The sequence below is a fragment of the Chrysemys picta genome, chromosome 7 (assembly GCF_011386835.1).
Source record: "Chrysemys picta bellii isolate R12L10 chromosome 7, ASM1138683v2, whole genome shotgun sequence".
NCBI classification, from domain to species: Eukaryota; Metazoa; Chordata; order Testudines; family Emydidae; genus Chrysemys; species Chrysemys picta.
The window spans coordinates 49,858,908-49,885,028 of record NC_088797.1 but is presented as its reverse complement, the minus strand read 5'-3'; the positions used below and the strand labels follow the sequence as shown (position 1 = coordinate 49,885,028).

Below are 26,121 nucleotides of genomic sequence, written 5' to 3'. Positions count from 1 at the left end.
CGGGGATGGACGTCATAGAATCATAGAATATCCCTAAATGGCCCCCTCAAGGATTGAACTCCGGACTCCTGGGTTCTATTCCTGGCTCTTGGAGGCGGTGTGGGTGCAGGAGCTAGGGACTGAGGAGACCTGGTTTGAATTCCCAGCTCTGTCCTTCCTGTGTGAGCCTGGGCAGTCACCCCACTCCCTGTCTCAGTTTCCCTGGCTGTGCAATGCAAGTGCCCCATGTACAGCACTTTGAGTTGAGCGCCTGTTAGGGCTGGATCCGGTGTGCGTAGGGGTAGGGGCACAGAGTCCGGGATCAGACTGGGGCTACCAGTCCCTCCTGGGGGCTGGGGCTGAGGCAGAGATGTCAGAGCCAGGTGCTCCGGCCTTCAGGGCTGTACAATGCAGTTAAGTCTCTTAGGAGAGTGACCGGCTTTCCCAGCGTCAGCACTTCCCTAGGCAACTCCCGAACCAGGCTTGGGGGGATGGGACAGAGACAGGCCCAGGGGTGAGCTCTGTGATAGATACAGGCTCTGCCTGTTGCTCCCCCATTTCAGTGCCACCCCTCTCTCTGACAGTGCTGTAGTACTGAGGGGCCTGGATGCCAGGGGATGGTGAGGGGGCTGGAGGGAGCAGAGGGCCCCAGCACCCCCTGCCGGCTCCCAGCAGTGATCTGGCGTGTCCAGTGTGGAAAAGGCTGTTTGGGCAAGAAAACTGGGTCCCCAGGGGCTGATTCTGGCAGATCTAGGGTCTGAGCAGGTGTGTCGGGGGAGGCGGAGGGGAGAGTAGCTTAACTCCCTGCAACCCCCCTGCTGTCTACAGTGTCCCCCCGTCCCATTATTCTCCTCCCCCAATCTGGTGGCAGGCCTCTGGGGAAGGCACAGATGGCTGGTCTTGAGGCGTTTGGGGCTGGGAGCCATGCTAGTGCAGAGGAGGGGGCTGCAGGGGCAAAGCAGGAGGGGGAATGCTGTGGGGGTGGGGGCTAGATAGTGGGCGAGGCTTCTAGGGTAGAGCCAGGGCACCTGCAGAGAAGGCAGGTTGCCCTCCACCACAGCCATCGCCCCCAGTCTCCAACCTCCCATCCAGCAATGCCATGTACTGCCTTGCTGGCCTTGATTGCCTTCCTCCTGCTTCCCCCAGAGCAGGCGGCTCGTCGAGGGGTCTGTCCCAGGCCCAGAGGGGGGCGTTTTTAAGCATGCTGGGTTCACAGTTGCACCCAGTGCTGGCCTTGACAACCAGCAGCTCGTGTGGGCTCTGGGGTGAGGGGGCAGGACTGTGGCCTTCCCAGCTGACTTCTATTTTGCCTGTCACCCGATCCCATAAAACACTTTTACAGCCTTTCAAGTGTACAGCAGTTCGCAGGCTGGCACCGGCCCGAGCCCCGCCAGCCAGCCACAGCCTCACTGGAGTTTGCTTTAAAGGGACAGCGTGCGTCCTTTGGCCAGTGGGGAGCAGGGAGCACATCCTGTGAGAACAGCACTGTCTCAGAAAGGAGCAACGTCTCAGGGGGTGTCCCGCCACCCTCCAGGAAACTGGACTGGAATGGGAGGTGTGTGTGACGCCTCACTCCTCTGTTCTCACGGGAGAACAAGTGTCACCTAGCTGGATTATTCTGCACTCTGTATTGCTGTGGTGCCCACACAGGCATTACCTGCTCGATGGAATGCGTGTTATTCTGGTCAATCAGTAACGAGACCTTCCATTTCTCTAGGGAATTATATCAAAGTCCATCCATCCATCCCCATACACACACACCCATCCATCCATCCATCCCCGTGCGCACACACACCCATCCATCCATCCCCCGTACACACACACACATACATACATACCCATACATACCTGTCCATCCCTATACATACCCTTCTATTTCTCTATCCCCCTTCAGACCCACCTACCATCAAAATGCAGCTGCCTCTGTGGAACAACACTACTCAATGGGGGGCGAGTGGTTTTTTTCATGGGGGCAGGGAGTGAAGAAAATCTTCCCCACCAAGGAGGCAGAACTGGAATGTGGTTTGGCTGGGACACTGGGATTAGCACTTACAGGATCACAGGATTTTTTTTAATGACTGCGATGGGCTGTTAGTCATGGCAGAGGGCTAATGAGTGCTCACAGATCTCGCAGCAGGGTTTCTTTGGGAATGGGCAGTGATTCTATCCTCTAGGGGCAGTTTAGTCGCCCACCCACACATGCCATGCTGAGAAGCTGTTGACTCCTGTGACTAAGGACACAGCTGGGCACAGGGTGAGAAGCTGGCAGCATGCTCTGAGCCTTCCCTATCTGGCTAAGGACCATTGACACCTGCCTTGTGTAGGGAGGTGAACGCCACCTGTGCAGGGAAGTGGGAGATGTGTTGGCAGGTATTTTCGTGGGGTGCTGGCTGGAGGCTGCAGTGGGTGGCGGCTGGCCAGGAAAGGAAGATGCTAAGAGGTAACAGTAATTGTAGTTTTGTTATTTCTCGGTTCTCCCCTGCTACCTGCAGCTCCTCTTGGTCTGTAAGTGTCATGACCCCATGCCCCACAGTGTTCCTGAAGAGGTCAAATCAGGCTCTTTCCAGCACTGACCTGTGCTGCGCTGCCTCCCCTCCCCCGGCAAATTGGCCCCCTGCAGCTTGACCCATGGCCAGTCGCTGTTATGGCTGGTGATGGCCCTGCAGACAGTTTTGGGTCCCCCTGGCCGCATGTCCTCAAGCTGATTTGAATTAATTGTTCAGTCTGGGGTTCTGAGAGTCACAGAGTCCATCACTGGAGAGAAACCAGGACCTGCCACATTTCTTCCCACGCCCCCCTGCCTTTTCCTAAAACTGTGTTTTCACTAGGAATTTATAGTGTGGACAGATCTAGAGGTCACAGCTCGACCAGCCCCCGCTGTGCCAGGCGCTGTACAAACCTGGAAGAAGCTGCCAGGCTAAAAGACAAGACCTTGATGATTCAATTTCAAGCTGTCCAGCATGATCGGGGGTGGATTGTTTGGTTTTGCAGGGGCAGGGGAGTTGTTTAGCTAATGAATGTACCATGGGGTTATGCAATTAATCCCGGGGGCAAATGACCCTCCCCCCAGCTCCAGTATGAAAGTGACCGGATGATGTTCAGAGCTGTCGGCATGCTCGCCTGCGTCTGCCGCTAACCAAAGCTGCTCTCGGCTTCACCAGAAATGGGGCATGAGCTAAGGCGCGCCTCTGCTGATTTCATGGGGTGTTAGATTGGGCCCGGGGACAGCCGAGCCATGAAAAGTCAGATGTGACTCTGAGGCGGCAGCCAAGTGTTTTGATGCATCTCAGCCCCCGTGTGACTGGCCTACCCAGACTCCCAGATCAGGAGCTGGTTCCCATCTTGTTCCGGTTTTGAAGGGTCAGATGCTGTGGGGGGAGGCTCCCCCCAAGAGCTGCAGGGGGCCCCTGCATCCCAGGGAGTCACTGCCGTGACATCTCCATGACTATGGGCAGAAATTACAGGCTTCCTTCCCCAGCAGTGACGCTGGCCTCTCCCCGGGCTCCGGCGCTGAGCTCTCCTGGCTGCCATACCGGTGCTGCGAGCCTCAGACCCGCGGTGCGGGCACATCCCCCGATGGCTGCAGACATTGGCTGGGCTGGGGGACTGAAAAGCAGGCGCCCCTGTGGCTGAGATGCTAGGGCCCTTGCAGAGCCGATTTATGCTTTGCACGCGTCACCTGAGGCAGATCGTGGCTCGCCGGCTTGGTCAACTGGTGGGGGTTGCACATTGCTCTGGGATGGGCAGCAAGCTGCATCTCTTACCTACAGTCCACAGGTCCTAGCCCTGGACCCCTGAGAGCAGCTTCCAGGCAGTGAGGGCACAGATTGATCTCCAGCATAGCAGCCACGTCTTCAGCCCAGGGCATGGAATGGCCTCCAGGCGGCAGGGGGTCGTGGCGCATGGCACAGATGGCGTGATGCAGCATCGCAGTGCTGGGCCATGGTGATTTGATTCCCTGAGCAAAAGCCACGAGGTGGCCACCTGCCTGCCCAGCAGCCGCTTCACTAGGCTCAGCCCTGCCTGGCAGAGGAGAAAGATGTTACATATGTATAGATGTTACCTTCCTAAGTACTGGAACCAAGGAGTCCTGGTGCCCAGGCCCCTGCTGTAACCACTACACTACACTTCCCAAGCAAGAGATGGGGATAGGTCCCAGGCTCCCAGGAGTCCTGGCTCCCAGCCCCACAAATCTCCTCTCCCTCCCAGAGCTGGGGAGAGAACCCAGGAATCCTGACTCCCAGCTCTCCCCCCGCCCCAGCAGGCAGCTCCCGGCACTGCGGCCTGCCCAGTGCCTCCGCAGCTGGCTAACTGCACCTCCGTGTGTGAGCCCTGATGACTTGGGCTGCCCCCCGCCCAGTCCAGGGAACTGATGCTATGGGAAAAGAGGCCGTGTTTTCTTGGCCGTCTTCTCCTTCTCTTCCAGTCGAAGGAGGCAGCTGCTTCCAGGCAATTGCATGGGGGAATTTTCTGCTTTTTGATCTAAAGCGAAGCGCAAACTGCTTTGGCTGGAGCAGCCCAGCCCGGCGGGGTGTGGGACAGCAAGCGTGGAGGGGAACAGAATCCATTCCAGGGGGCTCAAGAATTCAGATCCAGTGGTGTTTCTCACCCTCGTTCCCCATGGACTCCCAGGGCAGAGAGCTCGCTGGTTGCCTGATTCAGATGCAGACCCATGGCCCCTGGAGTAGCTCTGGAAGATGCCCTGTGCTGGCTCCGTAATTGCTTTGGGAAGTTGATGTCACTTAATCACAGTCAATGCAAGGAAGCCATTGCACAAGCCGCATTGGCTGTGATGCTGCGGTCTGTTCCCTTGGTAGAGGAGCAGGACAGGACTGGGAAATAATTCCTCAGGTGGTGTGGGGGAGGGAAGCCAGGAGGATGAAACTCAAAGGGGGATTCACTCCCAGGTGCGGGGGTGGGGCCTGGCAGCCCTGCTCTGCTGAGCTTCTGTCTGGCAGTGGTTAGTGGGATAGCTCAGTGGTTTGAGCATTGGCCTGCTAAACCCAGGGTTGTGAGTTCAATCCTTGAGGGGGCCACTTGGGGATCTGGGGCAAAATCAGTACTTGGTCCTGCTAGTGAAGGCAGGGGGCTGGACTTGATGACCTTTCAAGGTCCCTTCCAGTTCTAGGAGATGGGATGGGATATTCTGCTCTCCTTTGCACCTGCTGACCCCCAAGAGCAGCATTTAGCCTCTTCTGTGTCTAATCAAATGATATCGGACAGATAATCCAGCCGTGATGGGGCTTGGGCACCGATCCAGCAAGCGTTCTAAAGTTACTCTCATCAGAATGACACCCAGCCCTTCTTGTCCGTAGCTCCCAAAGGTGGGGGAAACTGAGGCACAGAGCAGGGATGTGGCTTGCCCAGGGTCACATGGCCAGTCAGTGATCAGACTGCCTCAGTCTGGTCTGCTCCTCGTGCATGGGGCAAGCCGCAATTGACTCCACAGGGCTCTGGGGGAAGAGAACTAACTGGGGCTGTGGGAGACTTGGGTTCAATTCCCAGCTCTGCCACAGACTTTCAGTGTGGCCTTGGCTAAGCTACTCTCTGTGCCTCTGTTTTCCCTCTGTGAAATGGGGCATGAGCCCTGCCCTGTTGTTCAGTAGATACGTAAAAGGTGGTGGGTTGAGCTGCTCAGACGCTGTGGTTGCTGGGGGGTCAGCCGGGCACATAGCCCTGAGACTGAAATATTTCAAAATCATCTTTTGTCCTGACATTGCACGTCATACGGATTATTGATATTCCCCAGGCTGTCTCATGAAACACTCTCCTCAGCCACGTGCTGCTAACGGCGCCGAAGATCCTTCAGCCCAGGCGGATCTAGTCTGATCTCTTGCATAATGCAGCCAGAGAACCGAAGGGGTAATGAAATCCAGACAGGTTGCTTTTCTGCTGGAGGCCACTGGGTGGCATTGTATGTGTGGCTGGGGATGAACGGGGTATTTGCTGGAGGCAGACAAAGCAAACCTAGGGCAAGTGCTTCCAACCATAAAACTTTGCTCAAGAAAGAGTTAAGGCTAGAACTGTGGTTTAGGGGGGCCCGGCGGACTCCCTGGTGCAATATTACTCTAAATTTGACACCGTTATGCTAGAAACTCTGGAAATGAACAGCCAAGCCAGTGCCTGCCCCACCCAGCCGCCTCACCGTCCGATCCTGTCCCCTCATTCATCCTATCCACATGACCTTAACTCTGCCCCCTGAAATTTGCAAAGGTAGAAATAAGCAGTGCCTGGAAGCTCATTGAGACTCATACCCTATTCAAGGGATATGCTCTCAATAGGCTGCGGCCCACACCCTGCAAGCAGTCTTCGTAAGTTCACTTACCCGGGTAAGGCCCATAACGTTCCCCACTAGCAAGAAAGCGACATGCAAGAGTTACTCTGCAATGTAGTTAAAAATACAGACTTGCAAGGTCAATGGGCGTGAACGTAAAACCTACACGGCCATATAATCGACGCACTTCATAACAGCAAACCGCTCATTCACAGAAATATTCTTCTCCACCCACACAGCAGCCTGTGACATGAGAGAACTCTGGCCTAACAATGTGCTCCCACTGTATTCCTTCTGAAATTATTATTACATGTTTAATAAGCAATATGTAACCTACTGCAGCGATAACGGAACAGAGCAAAGGAGCAGGTTTCACCTCATTGAGCAGTGTGAGTCGGGGTAGTGCGGCAAACTATCGAGCATCGTCACTCTGCCTGGATCTCTTTATTGTGCATTTCCAGGTGTTGACATCTGAGGGCTTTTTCAGGGGTAGGATCTGGGCAGAGAAAGTGTAAAGAGGTTTCAGGAGAGCATTACAGCCTCTGGCTTCTGCTCAGCCAAACTCGCTTGGTTTGAATGGAGGGCTGGGTTGGAGAATTTCCCGTGGCTTGTCTTATTAGCGAGAACCAAAGATTAAAATCAAGTGCTCCTCCAACATTCACAGGCAGGCTCTGCACCGGTACCTCTGGGTCTGATGCCATGCAGAGGGGAGAGGCTGTTTGCTGGCCTCTTGTATGGGTTGTGCCTGGGTCCCCCTGAAGGAGCTTGGGCTATTGCTGCAGTCCCAGGGGGTGTGGACTGGTGGACAGACCATTGGGCTAGGACTCTGTAGCTGTGGGTCAACCATTGATCTGCTGAGTGACCGTGGGCAGGTCACGTCCCCTCGCTGTGCCTCAGTTTCCCTGCCCGTCCTTTGTCTTGTCCCTTTAGATTGCCGGCTCTTTCTTGGCCCAGTGCCCAGATGTTCCAGGTTGCTGTATCGCTGTGATGCTCAGTTGATCTCAGCTTATCAGGGAAGCTGCCTGTACTCCGACCAGAGAGGAATGGGTTCCTTCGCTGTTTGCTTTATGGCCCCGTGTCACACTGAGCTTAGAGTGGCTTTAGTGGGAGGCTGGGGAATGCCAGCACGTTCCCAGATGCACCGTTTGTTCTGGTGGCGGTGTCGCTGCAGTCACGTACCAGAGCAGCCTCCAACCCTTTCTTCCCTTCTGCCCTCCAAGCTGCCCACTGCGGTTTGGGGGAGGGGATAGGCTTTAATCCACACTGGAAACATGTGAGGATTAAAGTTTTCTCTCTAGAAGTTTTTAAACACGTGGGGTGAAAGCTGGGGGCTGTGGGGCCAGGTTTTCATCCTTAGAGTCCTTAACGTGGGTCAAGTTACGAGGAGATTTAGTTGGGGTTGGTCCTGTTTTGAGCAGGGGGTTGGACTAGATGACCTCCTGAGGTCTCTTCCAATCCTAATCATCATGATTCTATGATAAATCCTCTCTCTTCCCTGTCCCCTCTGTGCCCCCCAAAATACCCCACCTGCTCCCCTGATCCCCTTTCAATCCCCCTCCACACTCCTCCAGTCTCCTGCTGTCCTAACCCCACTAGACCCTGGCCCTCTTTGCCTCTGCCACCATCTTTGTGACCACCCCCCCTCCCCCCCCGCTTCACCACCAGACCTCTGCCCCTCTGGATTTGTCCCCTAGCCTCTTGTCATCCCCGTTCCCCCCCCCACACACACACACACATACCCATGAGGGTGTATCCAGGAGCAGCAGCAGCTCAAGTTCCAATTTTAAATCCTGCTGTGTAGATGTCTTTGCTGATCTCTTTCCCCCCAACCTCCCTGTGGAATTCTATTGGGGAGGGGGATTTCAAGGGGATTGCTTTGTGTCAAATCAGAGCTGTGACAGGAAGCTCCTGGCTTTAGCTTGAATAATGTCACAGCTCCATAATGCAGTAATGTAGAGGCTAATGCAAATGTGCGCCATTGCCCTCTGCTGGAGGACATCAGAATTGCACCCCTATATGTCATAAGCCCTAGATTGTGTGCCTTCAATGGCGATTCTCCGTTAGCTCTGGGGGTCAGCACTGAGCTCAAAGTGGGTACAGAGGGGTCTTTCTGCTCCAATTCACTCCTTCCTTCCACCCCCTCTGCAGATGTTGCATTTCCCTTGGGGAATACAATGGTTTCATCATCCCCTTTGGTTATGCATGGCAGTTTTCCGCTGTCCTTTGCATAGCCACTTCTGCATGCAGCTTTGCATTCCCAGCTCAGTCTCTTTGTCTCTCGCTGCTTGTAATGCAAAGACCTTTTGTTGGCTGGTTTGCGTTCAGTTGGCATGGGGAGCAGCGCTGGCCACTGCGAACCAGCAGGGGGCACTCAATGACACAAAACCTGGCTGTTCTTGTAGGCCCTACTTTAAAGGAGACAGCTGAGAAGTGGCTGACATTAAAATATGTAAATAAATAAAAATAAACTCAGCCCAAGTTGCTAATATGAGGTCAGGCACTGGAGTTTTCAGTGCTGCTACATTAATCCCCAATTGCAATTTGGCCCTGTTGTGTTAGGTGCTGTGCAAATGGGTCATCAGCGACTGTCCCTGGCCAAAGAGCATATCATCGAAACAGCTGAGGGGTAGGAGCTAAAGTGACTTGCCTTGGCTCTCACAGTAGGTCAGTGGTAGAGCTGGGATTAGAACCAGGTGTCCTGACCCCTTGCCTCCTGCTCTACCCACTGGTTGGCACTGCCTCACTAATTGCTCCGTTGTAACTGAGCTGATCTTCGCAAGGGGGGTTCACAGCAGCTGGCCAGGAAGCAGTTTCCTCAACCTGCAAATAGTTTTGAGAGTTCACGTTTTTTTCCCCAACTCGAGTGAGGAGGAAAAGTGGAAATCTCGGAAATATTTGCAAATTGAAACACTGATTTTTTTTTTTTTCCATTTTGGGTCAATCGAAATGTTTCCTTTAAAATATTTCCTTGTCCCTCTCTACTTGGCACTGGTGAGGCCCCAGCGGGAGTACTGTGTCCGGTTCTGGGCCCACAGGAGAGCAACAAAAACGATCAATGGTTTAGAAAACCTGACCTGTGAGGAAAGGTTAAAAAAACTGGGCATGTTTAGTCTTGAGAAAAGAAGCCAGAGGGGGGAACCTGTTAATACCTTCCATTACGTTAAGGGCTGTTATAAGGAGGATGAGGATAGATTGTTCTCCGTGGACACTGACAGTAGGACAAGAAGTAATGGGATTAAGCTGCAGCAAGTGCGATTTTGGGGTTCAATATTAGGAAAAACTGTCTAACTATCACAGTAGTTCAGCTCTGGAATAGGCGTCCAAGGGAGGTTGTGGAATCCCTGTCAGTGGAGGTTTTTAAGAACAGGTCAGACAAACCCCTGTCAGGGCTGATCTAGGGTTACTTGGTCCTGCCTGAGCACAGGGGGCTGGAGTTGACGGCTTCTTGAGGTCCCCTCCACCCCTGCACTCCTGTGGTTCTATGATTTCCACCTTTTTTTAATCTTTGTTTTTAGTCTACTTTGCTTCAATTTAGAAAGGAAAAGTGGCTTTGAACCAGCAAATTGGAATTTTTCATTTCAAAACTGTCAAAACAACCCGATGGCAAGTTTGAAACTTTTTTCCGAGCTGGGAGATTGGCCGAGCCCGGCCCTGCTTCGGGTACAGTTCCAGTTTCAATGAATTGGCATCTTCTGACAAAACACAATGAGTCACAAAATCCCCGCCCGGCCCTAGTGCTCGGCCATGTCGGTTCCGCATAAGCCCAGCTCAGCTGGGCTCCAGATGTGCAGAACCCAACGGGGGCTCCTGGCCCAGATGTGGCAATTCTCAGCAGGCCAGATGCAGATCCTGCCAGGAGGCCACGTGGGCATGCTCCGATGCCAGATCTGACCCACCTGCTGTTTACCAAGCGAGTGCCAATGTGCCCGGATCAGAGAGGGGCTGGCCTGGGTGTAAACAGCTGCGCAAGGTGCAGGGTGAGCGAGTCTCCATCTCGGCCCCTCATCCAGAGCAGAAACACTTCCAGCTGCTGGCTTTGGTGGGGTCCTCCCACTGCAAGGGTTGGACGGATCTGGCCCAAGTCCCTCCCAGCCACCTGCCCCACTCCAGGGAGAGCAGGAGGAATGTGTGTCTTGCCAAGGGTCATTTCTCCTCCCCTGAGGCGGACTCTGAAATCACCCTTCCCCCCCCCCCCACGCCTTGGGGAGGGGGCTGTAATCTGAGCTCACTGTCTCCCTCGCTCCTCTGCCTTTCCAGCTGTCTGAGGCTCAGAGTCCAGCCTGCGGAGGAGCTGGAAAAGTGACCATGATCCCCGCGCTGCTGCTGCTGTTGCTCCGGATCCTGGGCGGATGGGGCAGGATGGCTGGCCCCCACCCCAGGCTCAGACTGTCCTTCCAAGGTAAGCACAGCGCGGCCCAGGCGCTGTCTGAGGAAAGAGGTCCCGGCCGGAGCACGCGGATCCATGGGATCCCCATCCTGCCACCAGGCCTCGGGGAGGGTGTGTGTGTGAATGACCCGGTTGGATCTGTAGGGGTGTCTCGTGGGCTGCACCTCCCCGCGCCCTGTGAGACAGGTGGTTGCACGGAACCCTTTTGGCATCTCTTATCCAAGCTGTATCCGGAAACCCACGCCCGAGTTAAACAATACGGGACGCAGTGATGAATGACAGATTCCCACAGGACGGTTTCCGCCATCAGCCGCCACTGGCATAAATCCTGTTGCTCTGCTGACTGCCGAGGAGTCCAGGCCATATTCTGATCTCGGTTACGTCAGCAGGTGCAAATCCTGAGCCAGCCAGTGGAATTACTCTGGATTTCGGCCAGGGTAACCAGGATCAGGTTCTGACTCCATGTTTGGTGAGTACGGTACATTAAAGCCTCCAGTCCCAGAGACAGAAGAAGGTGTATTTTCCTGGAAACAAAAGCTGCCCTCCCATAGCTGTCCCGCCATGCCCTGCAGCATGCGGGGTGGCATTAGGGAGTGGCGTTGGCGTAGGCTTTTGTGATCAGTATTCAGGCTGGATTCCTAGCAGCAGCCTTGGGAGCTAGATCCCCAGCAGGCCAAGCCGCGGGTAACTGTAAAGTGACTTCAGCAGAGCTGTGCCGGTTGGTGCCAGCTGGGGATCCGGCCCTCAGGGCTTGGCTGCAGCTTACGCGGGTGACCCCCAGCAGGCAGAGTTCTGGGAGGGATTATGGGGCTTTGGGCTGGGCCGTGTATGGCACCAGGAGGGCCTTTGTTGTGGGGTTCTGGCTTGGATCAGAGCCAGCCTACGCGAAGCGAATGCTCTGTCCAACCTGAGGGGCAGGTGGGGGCTTGCGATGAATTCTTATTACAGCCATGCCAGGCCTCCCAGTAGCGTGTAGTGCCCCTCGCCCCTGCCAGGCTGACACTGGGCCAGCTCCGCACCAGCTGACGCTGTAGAGAGAGCATGGGGTGCAGAGATGCTGCATCCCCCTTGGTGGCCCGGGAATGCCCACGGGCAGGCAGCAACGTCATCCACAGCACTCTGTCCCGGCACGCATGAACCCTGTCAGTGCTGCAGGCCAGCCCGGGAGCTGGACTTCTGCAGCCTGGCTGGACGCCCCACTGTGTGGGGGCCTGGCCTGCCCCATTCATTGTGGATGGTTGATGTTGCTGGGGGAGCAGCTGCCTTCCCATCTGGCGGTGGGGGCAGGGCTATAACTTGGGTCACCTCCCCCATCATCCCCCTCCCCCCACACACACACACACAGCTCCTCAGGTAGGATCTGGATTTCAGCTCAAGGAGATGTGAACTCTCCCCCTTTGCCCACACCCCAGCCTGTGATTGCCCCATCTTTGGAAGGACTCAGGGTTACATTTTCAAAGCAAGAGGAAAGGGGGTTACCCCCAGCCCAGCCTGTACACCCTGCCCTGCTGGGACATGTATATGTCTCGGGAGCTGGCTGGCTCGAGGAGGGGATCTGGACCTTTTCATCTCCAGGTCCCCAGTTCTGATCCGGCCCTGGAGCAGGGGGGACTGGCTGGCCCCAGGTTTGGGAAGTGCAGTCCTGAGCAGCTGCTCTCCGATTCACCCCAAGGTGCAAGTGACCCCTGGCATTTCCCAGGGGTTAATGACCATGTGACATGGGTTCAGGGGTGGGAGGTAGCAGGTGTCCCCCAGCCCCTACCCTTTAGGCAGCCTTGTCCCCTTGCTGGAAGCCTCAAACCCAAGGAGCAGCTGGGGGGTGGAGACATCTTCCCCTCTTGCTCCTTACAGGACCCTCCTGGGGCAGGTGGGGGTGGGGCTGGCCCTGCTGCTACAGCTCTCTGGAGAGGGGCCTGGAGGGCTGGAGCCGGCCCCTCTCAGCAGCAGGAAGAAAGGGGCCTTCACAGGGGTGATGCTGTGGAATGAGTGGAAGCCGTGCAGCCCACCCCCCACCCCCCCAGGCACAGCTCCGGACAGCCTCTTGCTGCCCCATGACCGCTGACCCCGGCTCCACCAGGAGCCCAGGGCGCTTAAGGAGCTGGGGCACAGCAATGGGCTGGGCTGCAGCAGTGCCTGGGCTCAGTGCTGATCCCCCACGCAGCGTGCCAAGGGGCCTGGTGCTCGCTGGCCTCGGCACTGAGGTGCCTCCTGGCTTCGGGGGCCGGTGCAGGCCCTGGTGCCCTTGGGGGCCGGGGAGGGCTCTGGTGCCCTTATGGACTGCTCTGACTCCCTCCCCCCCCAGCACTGGGAGCTGCCAGGGAGGGTGGCATGAGGCCATTATGCCAGAGAGCACCCCTCACCCCAGGGTACCCTGCCATTGGGCAGATCGGTCCAGTTCTGGCCCCTTCCCACGGCCAGGGCAGCACACAGGAGCTGGGGTGCAGCCCAAAACAGGGCTCTGTGTCCTCCCTCCTGGGAGATGAGGTGGCTGGGGCAATCAGTGGCAGGGTGCTGCCGCACTGAGAGCGGAGGCCTCCGGGAGGCCTTTGCCCTTTCCACTAATTTGTCCATCAGCCAGAAACTCATTAAAGAGGTATGTGGGGGGGGGGAGGGGGGCTGCCTTTTGAGCGGTTTCCAGAATAGTTGCTAAGCAGCAGCGTGGGGTTGCTGGGTTACCTCACGTGATGCCAGTCCTTGAATGCTCCCAGTCAAGTCCCTGAGCAGCCGGTGTCAGGCAGGATTGAACCAAAGGGGAAATGGCCAGCGTGGGACAGGGAAGGGTTCACTGTGATATGTGGGGGAGCTGCTGGCTTCTCCAGCCCCAGCCTCTCTCAGTAGGGGGCACTGCAGGGAGTGGGGCAGGAGCACTGGCTGTGGGGCCTCAGCCTCTCCCAGCAGGGGGCGCTGTGGGACACGGGCAGGGGCGCTGGCTGTCAGTGTCCCCAGTCCCACCTAAGTGTGTTTGCTTCCAGTTCCTGTATCTGCTGCAGTACTATCACACCTGGTTTCAGCAGTGTGTCACTGACCCCTGGATTGGACCCCCACCCCCATCCCCACTTTAGAAGTGGGCCCAGCTCGGGGAGCAGCAGTGCCTTTTTCCCAGGTGTCCCACTGCTGGACAGGGGCCATGGCTGCCAGGCTGAGGGTCCCTCATACTTGGAGCTGGGACTGTCTCCCCACTGGGAGGAGACCTAGCTGGGCTAGCCCGTGGGCAGCCAGGGCAGTGCGAGTCCATGCCTAACCAGCAGAGCCTGGGGATTGCTTGTGGTCCCTTCTAGCCATACTGACTAGAGAGGAATGTGAAACTGACCAGCCTGGCTTCGCTCTCCTGTCCAGTTAGAGCTGAGAGGCCGTGGAGCAGGCGGGCGATTGTCCCCTCGTGTCCTGGCAGCAGAGGGAACCTGCCGGCCTTGTGCAAAAGGAAAGCCACAAGAGGCAGTGGGGTACTAGGCACAGGCTCCTCCCTGTGTGCCCCCCCCCCCCCCACTGCATTGAGCCCTCCCCTCCTTAGGCTGGCTCCAGGGTCCTGGACAGCAGGGGAGCCTGCAGGGGGGGGGGGGGGGGGTGCAGGCAGGGCCTTGGCTGGTGCGGCAGCAAGAAGGGGTCAGAGCGCAGGGAGGGATGTGCTGGCACAGTGGGGGAGGAGGCAGGAAGGGGTGGCCTGGGAGGGGGCATGGAGCAGTGGGGGAGGGGCAGTGGGGTGGCCTGGCAGTGGGGGAGGGGATGGGCTGATGCTGCAGGGGAGGGGGATACGGGGTGAGCTGGCACAGTGGAGGGGGCTGGGAGCAGTGAAGGAGGGGGAAGAGAGGGGGTGGGCTGGCACCGCAGGGAGGCGGATGTGGGGTGAGCTGGCAGAGTGGGGTGGGGGTAGAGGGGGGGTGAACTGGCGCTGCGGGGGAGGGGGCAGAGACCTGGCTGGACTCTGGCCCCTGAGCCATGCTGGGCTGTGTGGTCCCTGCAGGCGCCTCTGGCACAGGCAGCCTGTCCCCTGCAAGCTGCTCTCCCCCGCCTCCCCACAATGGCCCATTTGTTCCTGCGGTGGCCAGCAGATCAGGCACTGTGGGGCCTCTTCTCTGGGGAACAGCCTGTTGTGCTGTGCTGCCACTGATGTGGTGAAGCTGGTGGGGGGAGGGGGTGCCAGGACAGAGGATCCAGGGACGAGCCAGGGATGCAGAGGGAAGCAGCAGCCCCTGGGTACCCCCTTCACCCCATGCACCCTCTGACCATTTCCTAGATGTCCCCAGCCAGGGCAGGCTGAGCAGGCCTGTGGGGTGCACAGCTGCCACAGCCCATCTTCTGGGATCATGGCATCCAGCTGACTGCCTCCCCCAGGGACCTGGGGGTTCTCTGTGCTGGGGTGCCCCATACATTCAGAGCCACCGGTGTCCAGTCCCGCTCAGTGCCTCTGTTTCTCCTCCCCGGTCTATTTAGATTGTGAGTGCTGGGGACTCTCTCTCACTCAGGGTCTGGCACAATGGGGCCTCTAACTGCTCCCCTAAGGCACAGCACTGTGCCCAGGTGCCTGCTGGGCAGGGAAGCCCTCTCACCAGTGCCATGGTCCCTGGGTATCCTGACGCCAGGCAACATTACTTATGGGGCACCTGGCCCTGAAGGATTAATTCCTTCTGCAGGAGACTTTGCTGGCCAGCTCTGGGGGACAGCAATGCCAGTGTTGGCAGCACTGGGACCGGATCCAGGGGTAATTCCACAGCCTCTGCCTTCCCTGACATTTAACCCTGCCAGGAGGCAGCTGGCCTGGCCCTGTACTCCCTAACCCAGGGCTCCAGCCTCTGTATTAACCTCTTCAGTGCTGCCTCTGGCATGGACTAAGCACAGCTCCGGGGCTGCGGGCTGGCCTGCAGACACTGCCAGCCCCAGCGTGCCTGAGCTGCACGCAGCCTGCGGTATGAAATCCTATGGAGAACAGCGGGGGCTAAATGGGAAACATTAACTCTTGGGGTGACATGAGTGTTGTTGGGTCTGCCTTCTGGAAAGGGAGTGGGGTCTAGTGGTTAGAGCATGGGGGTGGGGGATTGGGAGGACTCCTGGGTTCTATCTCTAGCATTGGGAGGGGAGTGGTATCTAGTGGTTAGAGCAGGGCAGCTGGGAGTCAGGACTCCTGGGTTCTGTCCCCAGCCTTCCCATTGGAGGAGAAATTAGTGACACGGAGTGTTGGTTGTGTTGTTAGGGTGACTTGTTTACGTGCATGCCGCAGTCTTTGAACTGAGATGGTCAGTCAGCATGCAGGGCAGTCCCTTCTCCCAGCGATCTCAACCGAAGGGCAGCGTTCAGCTCCCAGGAGCAACTCAGCCTTGAGAAGTGACTCCAGTTAGAGCCCACGGCAGAGCAGATCATCTCTCTTCCTGCTCACACACTCCTTCTCTGCTCAAGCTGCCTCTACGCAGACCCCGTATTACTACAATGCATGTCTTCCCAAGACTCAAAACTTGCTCGCGCACTCAGAGAAAACAATCAGAAGCCTTGACAGCATCACCTGCTGATGCCGACCCCAGCGGTGTGACTGTGTCACCCTCTGGTGGTGCACATATGGCTGGGGAGGTGGGCTCAGTGGGTTAATGTTCATTCCCGGGGAACGATGTCCCCATGTTCATTGCCAGTCAGAGAGTGCTACCTGGCCCCATAGCAGCACAGTGCTCGTTTCAAAGCTTTCAGAGGGCTGGGCTGGCTCCCACACGACTCATGTGCAAGAGACTTTGTTCCTGGGTCTCCACCCCAATTGTCTGAGTTGGAAAAGCACCAGAAATGGGGGTGATCTCTCTGATCCCATTGGAGCCCCCAGAACTTTGAGGGGGGGCAGCAGCCCTAATGGGCATCCACCGTGTTTATTTCACTCCGAAGAGAGCAATCCACCAGTGGTTAGAGCAGGGGACTGGGGCTCAGGACTGCTGGGTCCTATTCCTGGGAGGGGGAAAGGGGGTCTGATAGGATGGGTTACAACGAGGGGGCTGAGGGCCAGGACTCCTGGGTTCTATCCCTGGCTCTGGGAGGGGAGTGGTGTCTTGTGGTTAAAGCAGGGAACTGGAAGTCAGGATTCCTGGGTTCTTTTCCCACCTGTGAGCGTATCCTTGGATATGTCTACACTGCGATAACTTAGAGCCCAGATCAGCTGGCTCAGGCTCACGGGGCTAAAACCAGTGTAGACATTCAGGCTCCGGCTGGAGCCCAGTTTCTGAGACCCACCCCCTTGGTGGAGTCCCAGAGCCCGGGCTCCAGCCCCAGCCCAAATGCCTACACCGCAATTTTCCAGCCCCGCAGCCCAAGCCCAAGCCAGCTGCCCCGGGCCACTCCCAGCCGCATTGCGGCTCTTTCACTGCAGCGGAGACACACCCCCGGTGGCCCAGCTCTCAGAGGGGCAGTGCCCATGGCTGCATGCTGGCTGCCCTGCTCTGAAAAATCGGGCCCCCAGCGCTGTTTGAAACTGACCGCAGTGGCACCCAGGGCAAGTCCTGTGCGGCAGGTGCCAGGAACCAGATGATCTGCGTGTGGGGCTTGGGGCGGCGCTGTTCTCTGGGCCTGTGCTGGCGTCCCTGACACTGGCCATCTCCAAAGCCCAGATCCACAGAGGTGCCTAACTCCCATGGGAGGGTGGGTGTCTAAATACCTTTGAGGACCCAGGCCCGGGGTCTTTGCATTCCATTCCCTTGGCCTGTGATCCCGGAGAGAAGCTGAGAGCCAGGGCAGAGCCGGCCTGATCCCAGCCCCCATGTCTCCCTGCAGAGTTAAAAGCACGCCATGGGCTGCGCACCTATGGGCTGGAGCGCTCCTGCTGCTACGAGGCGCTGCTCCTGGACGAGGAGCGGGGCCGGCTCTTCGTGGGCGGCAAGAACCACCTGGCCTCCCTGAGCCTGGACAACATCAGCAAGCAGGACAAGAAGGTGACCGCTGCACAGCGGAGGGCGGAGGGATCCGGGCACCCACCGTGGGGAGGGGCAGTGGGCAGAGGCGCCCACTCGAGAGGCGACATTGCTGGCATTCCAGCTGCCTCGCCTCACCTCCCCCGTGAAATGGCCCGTAACGACCGTCCAGCTTGGAAGCCGCGGGGGGGGGTCGGCTGATGCCTTCGCTGCTGGGACCTTGAGTCCCCACCACAGCTGCTGGAGGAGCCCCTGCTCCCAAGGCACCGTGTGTCTTGTGTTGCATGTCTTGAGCGTACTGGTGCTCAGCTGGGCAGGCACAGCCCTGCCCAAAGAGGTGCTGAGGACTGGCACGCTCGAGCCACTTCCCCAGGCTGCTCTGGCTGCTGCTGTTCCAGGGCATGGGATGGAGAGGGGAATTGGGAGCCCCTCTACATGGGGCATGGTGGGGCGCATTGTCAGGGCAGGGGCCTCATTCTGCCTCCAGGGATGCTGCCCCTCAGTTCCTGGTGTGAGGGTCTCGGCCTCACGCTCCACAGGCTGACCCTCCCGAGCCCAGCACCACAGTTCATGCAGGAACTCGGGGCTGGGCTGGCGGGGGGCTGCGGGTTGGGATTGAGGGGCCCATGGGGGGAGAGGGAGATTCCTCTCCCTGATCTGTCCCGCTCTCTTCCCGCAGATCCACTGGCCGGCGCCTGTGGAGTGGAGGGAGGAATGCAACTGGGCCGGCAAAGACATCAACGTAAGTGCTCCGGCCAGGCTGAGCTGGGGGTGATTTAACTTAGGGGGGTGGGCAGGCTTCCCTACTGACCCCGGAGCGCCCGCCCTGGCTGTGCAGGGGTTGCCAGCCCCCCGTGCCCTGCAGGGGTTTCAAGCCTGGCCTTTGAGTTGGGCACCATGGAGCTGCTCCCCACAGCGCCTTGTCACAGCGATGGAGCCCTGCTCTGACCACCCTCCCCTGGCCTGGTCTGTTTGGGGGCATCCTGTGTGGTGCCCAGTGCGGAGAGTGGGCAGCCCAGCCCAGCACTTCCCCATGGGAGCCAAGTGTGTTGGGCAGGGTCAGAAGTGTTTGGGGTCTGCCCCCCGTTCAGTGGAGACGGGACGCCCTGTTCATATCTCCCCTGCTCTGAGGCAGGGCATGGGGCCTCGTGGAGCCCAGATCTCTTGGCCCCAGGCTGCCTGGGGTCCCATGACAGGCTGGGGTGACACCACATCTGACTCACAGGGGGCTGGCCAAGGGGCACAAGAATAGTGTGGGGTGAGCAGGCTGCCACGGGGTGAGGCCACTGCCCCCAATGGTTCTGCCAGCCCCAACGGTGAGGGGCCCCAAGGACTAGGCGATGCCAAGGCACCCAAAGTGGCCCAGCCAGTGTGCTTTTGGGAGGGGCCCCTGTGGGGCTCGGGGTGACATGGCCCCCCTTCCATTGATCCCCACAGAGGGAGGCTCTTGATCCCCATTGGGCAGGGGTCAGACCCTGGGGGGCAAAAGGGGTCTTTCCCTGCCCCCTTGCTGTGGCACTGGGAGGACCAAGCCGGAGGCTACCCACCAGCCTCTCTGCTCCTATTGGGCAGCATGGGCCATGCCATCCGGGGACCTTGCCCCGCTCTGACCAGGCCACTGCCCTCCCTGGAGATAGACAAGACCTGGGCGCCGGGACCCGCCCCTGGCTCGTGTAGTGGGGGGTTCCCAGAACCGCTAGCACATAGCAGCAGGGCCTGCAGGGGGTGCGGGGAGGCTTAACACTGCCGGGGGGCCAGGGTCTCTTCGGGGCGCCCCCTGGGCTAGGATGAGGGGAGGAGGAACCATCCTGGCAGGCTGCTGGGAACTGTCCGGGGGTTGGGAAGTAGTCCCGGCCAAGGGGGGGATCAGTGCAGTGATGCAGAGGGGCAGCAGTCAGCAGGCTGCGGGACACGTTGTGGGTACCGAGTCCCCCTGAGCTGAGGGATCCCCCGGGGGCCAATTGCTGCAAGGCTGGGCCCAGGCTGGATCAGGCCCAGGCAGGATCAGATCCAGGGAAGCCTGAGGCTGGAGAGGGGGAGGCTGATCCAGGCAGCTGGGAAGATGGTGGGTGAAATCCCAGCCCCATGGCAGTTGGAGGCTGAGCTCCTATGGGGTGGCCGTGCCTGAGTGACTGTTTATTGAGCATTTAACCCCTTCACTGCTGGACACCTGCCTGCCACTTTCCAGCACGAACTTTGCTCTTCAGAGCCTTGTCCATGCCCAGGAGAGGGGGAAGGGATCCCGGGATCCTCCCCGAGGCCCCAGTACCAGCTACTGACGGGTGCTGCCCCTCCCTCCACTCCCCCCACCCCACCTTCATCAATCAAGTGGCTGGGAGAAACAAGGGCCGATTGTTTGCCTGGCTGGGCAAGTGCTGGGCCTGTCTGCCGGGCTGGGGTGGGGGTGGTTGTGGGTCACAGCCCCAGGTGCTCCCCGAGGGGTGCTTTGTGTTTTCCTGCTCCAGTGCACTCTGGAATGCCTGGTGGCAGTGTGCAGGCAGGATTGGGGGGGCGGGGGCGGTCCTCTGGATGGATGCGGGGGGCGGGGTGGTTGAGCTGGGAGGTGAAGGGGATCGAGGAGTTTTTGCAGCCTGGGCTCCTCCCAGGGACCTTGGGCTAGTCGCTGCCTCGCTCTGGGCCTCAGTTTCCCCACCATGAAATGGGGATAATATTTCCCTATCTCCCTCTACTGGTGCCCCTCAATCCCACCAGGTGGGAGGCAGGAGGGCCCCGGGCAGGGTGGGAGGGGGCAGGCGGGGATGAGGGCAGGTGGCAGGAGGGGCCCAAGCAGGGTGGGGGCTGGGGGCAGGAGGGGCCCAGGGAGGGCTGAGGGCAGGCAGCAGGAGGGCCCAGGGCGGGGCTGGGGGGTGGGTGGCAGGAGGGGGCAGGGCGGGGCTGGGGGGTGGGCAGAGGAGGGGCTGGGCAGGGGCAGGTGGGTGGCAGGAGGGGCCTGGGCAGGGCTGGGGGCAGGTGGCAGGAGGGGCCTGGACAGGGCTGGGGGCAGGAGGGGCAGGGTGGTGCTGCATGGCATACTGGTCTGGCTGGACATGGCCATGGCGACTTCACTCCCATCTGGTTTCCTGCCGGCAGCGCTGAGCCTGGCTCCTGCATTGGGGTGAAAGGGCAGCAAACAAGCAGCCTGAGGCCTGTTTGTCTATCTAGGGGCGCTGACCGGCCCCTGCTAATGCTGGCCCCACTGTTTATCCAGCCACTGCCCCTAGAGGAGACATTGGACAGAAGTAGCCTTGCAAGTGCTCTTGCTCCTGGTCGGCTCTGCCCTCTGCCAGGGTCCCTGGGGCCAGATTCAGCTCCTGGGGCTCTGTGACCCCCCACCCCCTGCAGCTGGGGATAGCTGGGGAGGAAGCCAAGGGCTGGGCTAGCAGGGACTGCAGGTCGGGATTGAGGAGGGCCACCAGCAGAGTTGGGGGGAGCCCAGGGCTGGGATAGCAGGGGGCTGTGGGTCGGGAGTGGGGGGCACCGGCAGGGCTGTGGGGGGAGCCAGGGGCTGCAGGTCAGGATTGAGGAGGGGCACCGGCAGACCTGTCGGCAGATCCCAGGGCTGGGCAAGCAGGGGGCTGCGGATCAGGATTGAGGACATTGGCAGAGCTGGGGGACAGCAGGGAGGGGGTCCAGGACTGCAGTATCATAGAATATCAGGGTTGGAAGGAACCTCAGGAGGTCATCTAGTCCAACCCCCTGCTCAAAGCAGGACCAATTCTCAACTAAATCATCCCAGTCAGGACTTTGTCAAGCCTGACCTTAAAAACCTCTAAGGAAGGAGATTCCACCACCTCCCTAGGTAACCCATTCCAGTGCTTCACCACCCTCCTAGTGAAAAAGGTTTTCCTAATATCCAACCTAAACCTCCCCCACTGCAACTTGAGACCATTACTCCTTGTTCTGTCATCTGGTACCACTGAGAACAGTCTAGATCCATCCTCTTTGGAACCCCCTTTCAGGTAGTTGAAAATAGCTATCAAATCTTCCCTCATTCTTCTCTTCTGCAGACTAAACAATCCCAGTTCCCTCAGCCTCTCCTCATAAGTCATGTGCTCCAGCCCCCTAATCATTTTTGTTGCTGGACTCTTTCCAATTTTTCCACATCCTTCTTGTAGTGTGGGGCCCAGAACTGGACACAGTACTCCAGATGAGGCCTCACCAGTGTCAAATAGAGGGGAATGATCATGTCCCTCGATCTGCTGGCAATGCCTCTACTTATACAGCCCAAAATGCCGTTAGCCTTCTTGGCAACAAGGGCACACTGTTGACTCATATCCAGCTTCTCGTCCACTGTAACCCCTAGGTCCTTTTCTGCAGAACTGCTGCCTAGCCATTCGGTCCCTAGTCTGTAACAGTGAATGGGATTCTTCCGTCCTAAGTGCAGGACTCTGCACTTGTCCTCATCAGGTTTCTTTTGGCCCAATCCTCTAATTTGTCTAGGTCCCTCTGTATCCTGTCCCTACCCTCCAGCGTATCTACCACTCCTCCCAGTTTAGTGTCATCTGCAAACTTGCTGAGAGTGCAGTCCATGCCATCCTCCAGATCATTAATGAAGATATTGAACAAAACCGGCCCCAGGACCGATCCTTGGGGCACTCTGCTTGATACCAGCTGCCAACTAGACATGGAGACATTGATCACTACCCATTGAGCCCGACGATCTAGCCAGCTTTCTATCCACCTTATAGTCCTTTCATCCAGTCCATACTTCTTTAACTTGCCGGCAAGAATACTGTGGCAGCTCAACTCCAGGCTGGAAGTGTAGGGTTGGGGTGCCCAGCCCGGCCATTCCCTTCCCTTAGGTTCTCATTAGTGTTACTCATTTTCCAGGAGCTGTCGGACCCTCACTCTGAGTCATGTGAGGATCTCCTGATAGCGCCCTCTCCTGGCACCATGGCCCTGCCCACGGCACCAACAAGGCCATGATAAGTAGCAACGAGCGGAAGCTCAGGCATGCGTGTCTTGGCCCTGGGTGGCACCATCTGTGCCATGGCCTGGTGCCCTGATCTGTCCCGCATGCAGCTATTACCCAAGCGGCAGGGACTGGGGCGGCACCTGGTGCCCCCCCTGCTCCAGGAGCAGTGCCACTGCTCTTGGGGTTCCCTTCTCCCCAGCCCACTGGCCTGGCTAGTGGGGGTTGAGGTCACACCCCAGCCGGGGCAGCACCTGCCTGAGAAGGCAATTCCAGACGGACAGGCCCTGCCGCGCACCAGGCCCAGGTGACTCAGGGCTGGGATGGAACATCCCTGTCCACACACCTGAGAACAGTGAATCACTGCCCCGGGCAGGGATATGGGCGGGGCCCCTCTGCCCTGGAGGCAGCTCTGGGGAACCTGGGGGGGGGGGACCGGCCTGGATCTTTGTGCCCCTGGAATGGCTCAGGGCAACCGCAGGGGGGGAAGGATCAGCCTGGATTCCCATCGCCAGCTGCCCTGGTGTATGAGTCAGCGTGGTAGGCCTTGGCCTGGGGGCTCCTTGTGTGGGGCAGGAGCTCCCCCACAGCCAGCACTCCTGCCCCACTCACCACAGTGCCCCCTGCTAGGAGAGGCTGGGGCTACTGGGAATTCAGTGTGTTTCTGAGACAGGTACGGGGGAGTGAGCAGTCTTTGGGCCGTGCTGCAATGAGAGCCTGTTGGCCAGGGACACTAGCACCCCCAGAGGCGTAGCAGGGAGCCAGCGTCCCAGCCTCCAACTCCAACCCAAGGCTTGAACCTTGCATTCCAGGGGCCAGAGCAGAGGGGCCAGGGGACCAGCTGGAGCCCTGGGCTCAGATGTGTTGTTGGCCAAACCCACCCAGAAACTCCAAGGGGACTGTTGCTTTGGTCTCAGCCCTGTGAGCTGTATCCTGGGGGAGCTGTGGGTCCGGGGCAGCCGCTGCCCTGCCCAGGACAGATAGAGGGGAGCCCACAGAGAGCTGGGCAAAGTGTTGACCAGGGTGGTGCCAGCTATGGGGGCGCAGGGGGGAACATGCCCCCTGCCAGGCCCCGCCTCACTCACCCCCAGCTCCCTTCACTCCGTGTCTTTCAGGCCGAGTGTATGAACTTCATCAAGATCCTGCACCTGTACAACCGCACCCACCTATACGCCTGCGGCACGGGCGCCTTCCACCCCACCTGCGCCTTCGTGGAGGTCGGCCAGCGCATGGAGGTAGGCCCGGCGGCACCCCTACTAAGGGACAAATGAGAGATGGTCTCCTAGCCCCAACGCCCAGGGTATCCCCTGCCCGCCACCTGCCCTGCAGGGGCCCCATCTGGGGCAGATGGGACCGCTCCCTCTTATAGAATCATAGAATACCAAGATTGGAAGGGACTGCAGGAGGTCATCTAGTCCAACCCCCTGCTCGAAGCAGGACCAATCCCCAACTAAATCGGGGGGCAGGGGATGGGGGGGGATGGTTCTATTAGCAGCCTTGGCCCCAGACACCCCCGCCATTGCTGACGTGCTTCGTTCCCTCTCTCTAGGAACCCGTCTTTAAGCTGGATCCTGCAGCCATGGAGGACGGCAAAGGGAAGAGCCCGTACGACCCGCGGCACGTGGCTGCCTCGGTGCTCGTGGGTAAGAGCGACGGCCCTGAGCTGGCACGTGGGGCCCTCTGTATTGTCTGCTGGGCCCTGCTGACTGCCACATGCCCCTGCCCCTCCCCACAGCACCCCCTACTGGGAGAGGCTGGGTCTGGAGTAGCTGGGAGCTCCCCCCACAGCCAGCACTCCTATCCAACTCCCCACGGCGCCCCCTGAGGGAAGAGGCTGGGCTGGCTGAGACACTGCTGGCTTGTGCCCTCTGGGGGGTGCTGAGGGCAAGATGCTAGTTCTGCGCAGAGCCAGTACACAAGAGCCCCTGTGGGTCACCGGGGACTGTCCCAGCAGAGGAATCTGAGCCTTGAACTCACCACTGAGATGGGGAGGAGGGGTGAGCGGGGCCCAGGTGGTGGGAGCCGGGGATTCACTTGTTAACCCCCTGATCCCCCGGGGGTGTCCCTGTAAATTCCCCCCCTCCAGTGACGTCTGGTGAGGGGCGTGGAGCGGATCCCTTGGCTGTCTGAGGAGCAGGGCGCCCGGCCTTTCCCCTGGCGATGAGGCAGGGGGAGGTAGGCAGGGAGGACTGGGCAGGCCCGTGTTTAATGCCCCCGACCCCTCTGATCCCTGCCTCAGGGGAGGAGCTGTATTCCGGGGTGGCCACCGACCTGATGGGCCGCGACTTCACCATCTTCCGCAGCCTGGGGCTGCGCCCGTCCATCCGTACCGAGCAGCACGACTCCCGCTGGCTCAACGGTCAGTGCCAGGGCTAGGGGGGTTTCTGGGGAGGGGGGGTGAGGAGGCCCTGTGCCCCTGCTTGTCCCCTCTTGTGCATGCCCCTGATTGGGGGTCATTTCCCAAAGGCTGAGGGGCACTGGCAGGGCTGTGGGGGGCGGGGATCCCAGGGCTAGAATAGCAGGGGCTGCGGGTCGGGAGTGAGGGACACCAGCAGGACTGATGAAGAAGCTTTCCTGGCCCTAATCCTGTGGGCATCTGTGCTCCATTCATCCCCTTTGGCATTTCGCTGACTCGCCCTCTGAATCCCACCATCTGTCATGCTGGGATAATGAACCCGTCGTCCTGCAAGAGCTTCTGGCCTCATTCACCCTTGGAGGGGCCTCATTCCCACCCTTCACCTGGCAATGCCTGGCCCTGGGATTCACTCTCTGCTCTCTCCCAGCATCCCCATCCCTGCAGACAGCGGCTGGGGGGGCTGCCAGGCTGGGGCTGCCTGTGGACCCTGCCCATGCTAAGCCCCAGCCTTATTCTGCCTGGAAGGTGCCATCGCCTGGAAATGGGCAGCACCAAGAATAGCAGCCCCCCCGGGAGCTGCTCGAGGTCACCCTGAGACAGTGCAGTGACCTGGCACCCCCAGGCTCTGCCTCCTGGGCACCAAAGCTGGGCTGGACTGGGTGCAGGAATTGCTGGGCAGGGTTGTGAGGGGGACCCAGGGCTGGGCTAGCAGGGGCTGCAGGTCGGGAGTGAGGGGCACCAGCACAGCTGGCTGGGGGAGCCCAGGGCTGGTCTAGCAGGGGGTATAGCTTTGGGGGGGCTGGGATAGCAGGAGGTTGGGGGGCTGTGGGTCGGGACTGAGGAGCATCACCCGACTGCCCCGTACCCAGTCTCCCTTCTCTCTGGCCCTGGACCCGCTCTCATGGCTGGGCTGACTCTCCCTGTGGTAGCTGGTGGATCTAGGCTGCCACCTAGTGGCGTGTGACTGCAGGGCCCCCTTTGAGCAGGGGGCAGTTGTGGAGTGATGGGTGGTCTGGCTGCATGGGCATGGGGATCCCCGCAGCTGCACGTTCCAGGGGCAGGGGGATGAGCACAGCCAGGTGTGCCCAATCCCAGCCTGGTCTTGCTGGCCTGGGCAGGTCCCTGATGCGGCACGGACGAGGGGGGTACTGGGGGAGCACGGAGCTGCCTGTGGCAGGACAGGTACCACGTGGGGGAGTGGGTGGGTGCCCTCCTGCCTCCCCCGAACCTCCCCAGACAGGCAGGGGACCTGGGTTGCAGCTCCGACCCCAGGCCCCATTCACTGCCGAGCCGGTTCCAGGCAGAAAAGCGCCCCTCCGGCACTGGCTGCGGGTCCTC

General features: G+C 59.2%; 1 protein-coding gene across 7 annotated transcripts in view; it reads left to right on the top strand.

Moving 5' to 3' along the window:
* Positions 1-26,121, top strand: part of SEMA3B (semaphorin 3B) — a 111,202-nt gene that overhangs the window by 67,172 nt on the left and 17,909 nt on the right. For 6 of the 7 annotated variants that reach the window (XM_065551387.1, XM_065551388.1, XM_065551391.1 and 3 more), the window contains exons 2-7: positions 10,511-10,652; positions 17,379-17,536; positions 18,195-18,257; positions 23,543-23,662; positions 23,977-24,070; positions 24,667-24,786. In XM_065551387.1, coding sequence (XP_065407459.1) covers positions 10,511-10,652; positions 17,379-17,536; positions 18,195-18,257; positions 23,543-23,662; positions 23,977-24,070; positions 24,667-24,786 — 697 coding nt within the window. Of the gene's footprint in view, positions 1-5,728; positions 5,842-10,510; positions 10,653-17,378; positions 17,537-18,194; positions 18,258-23,542; positions 23,663-23,976; positions 24,071-24,666; positions 24,787-26,121 lie in introns of all 7 variants that reach the window. The other variant, XM_065551389.1, reaches the window with a different exon arrangement.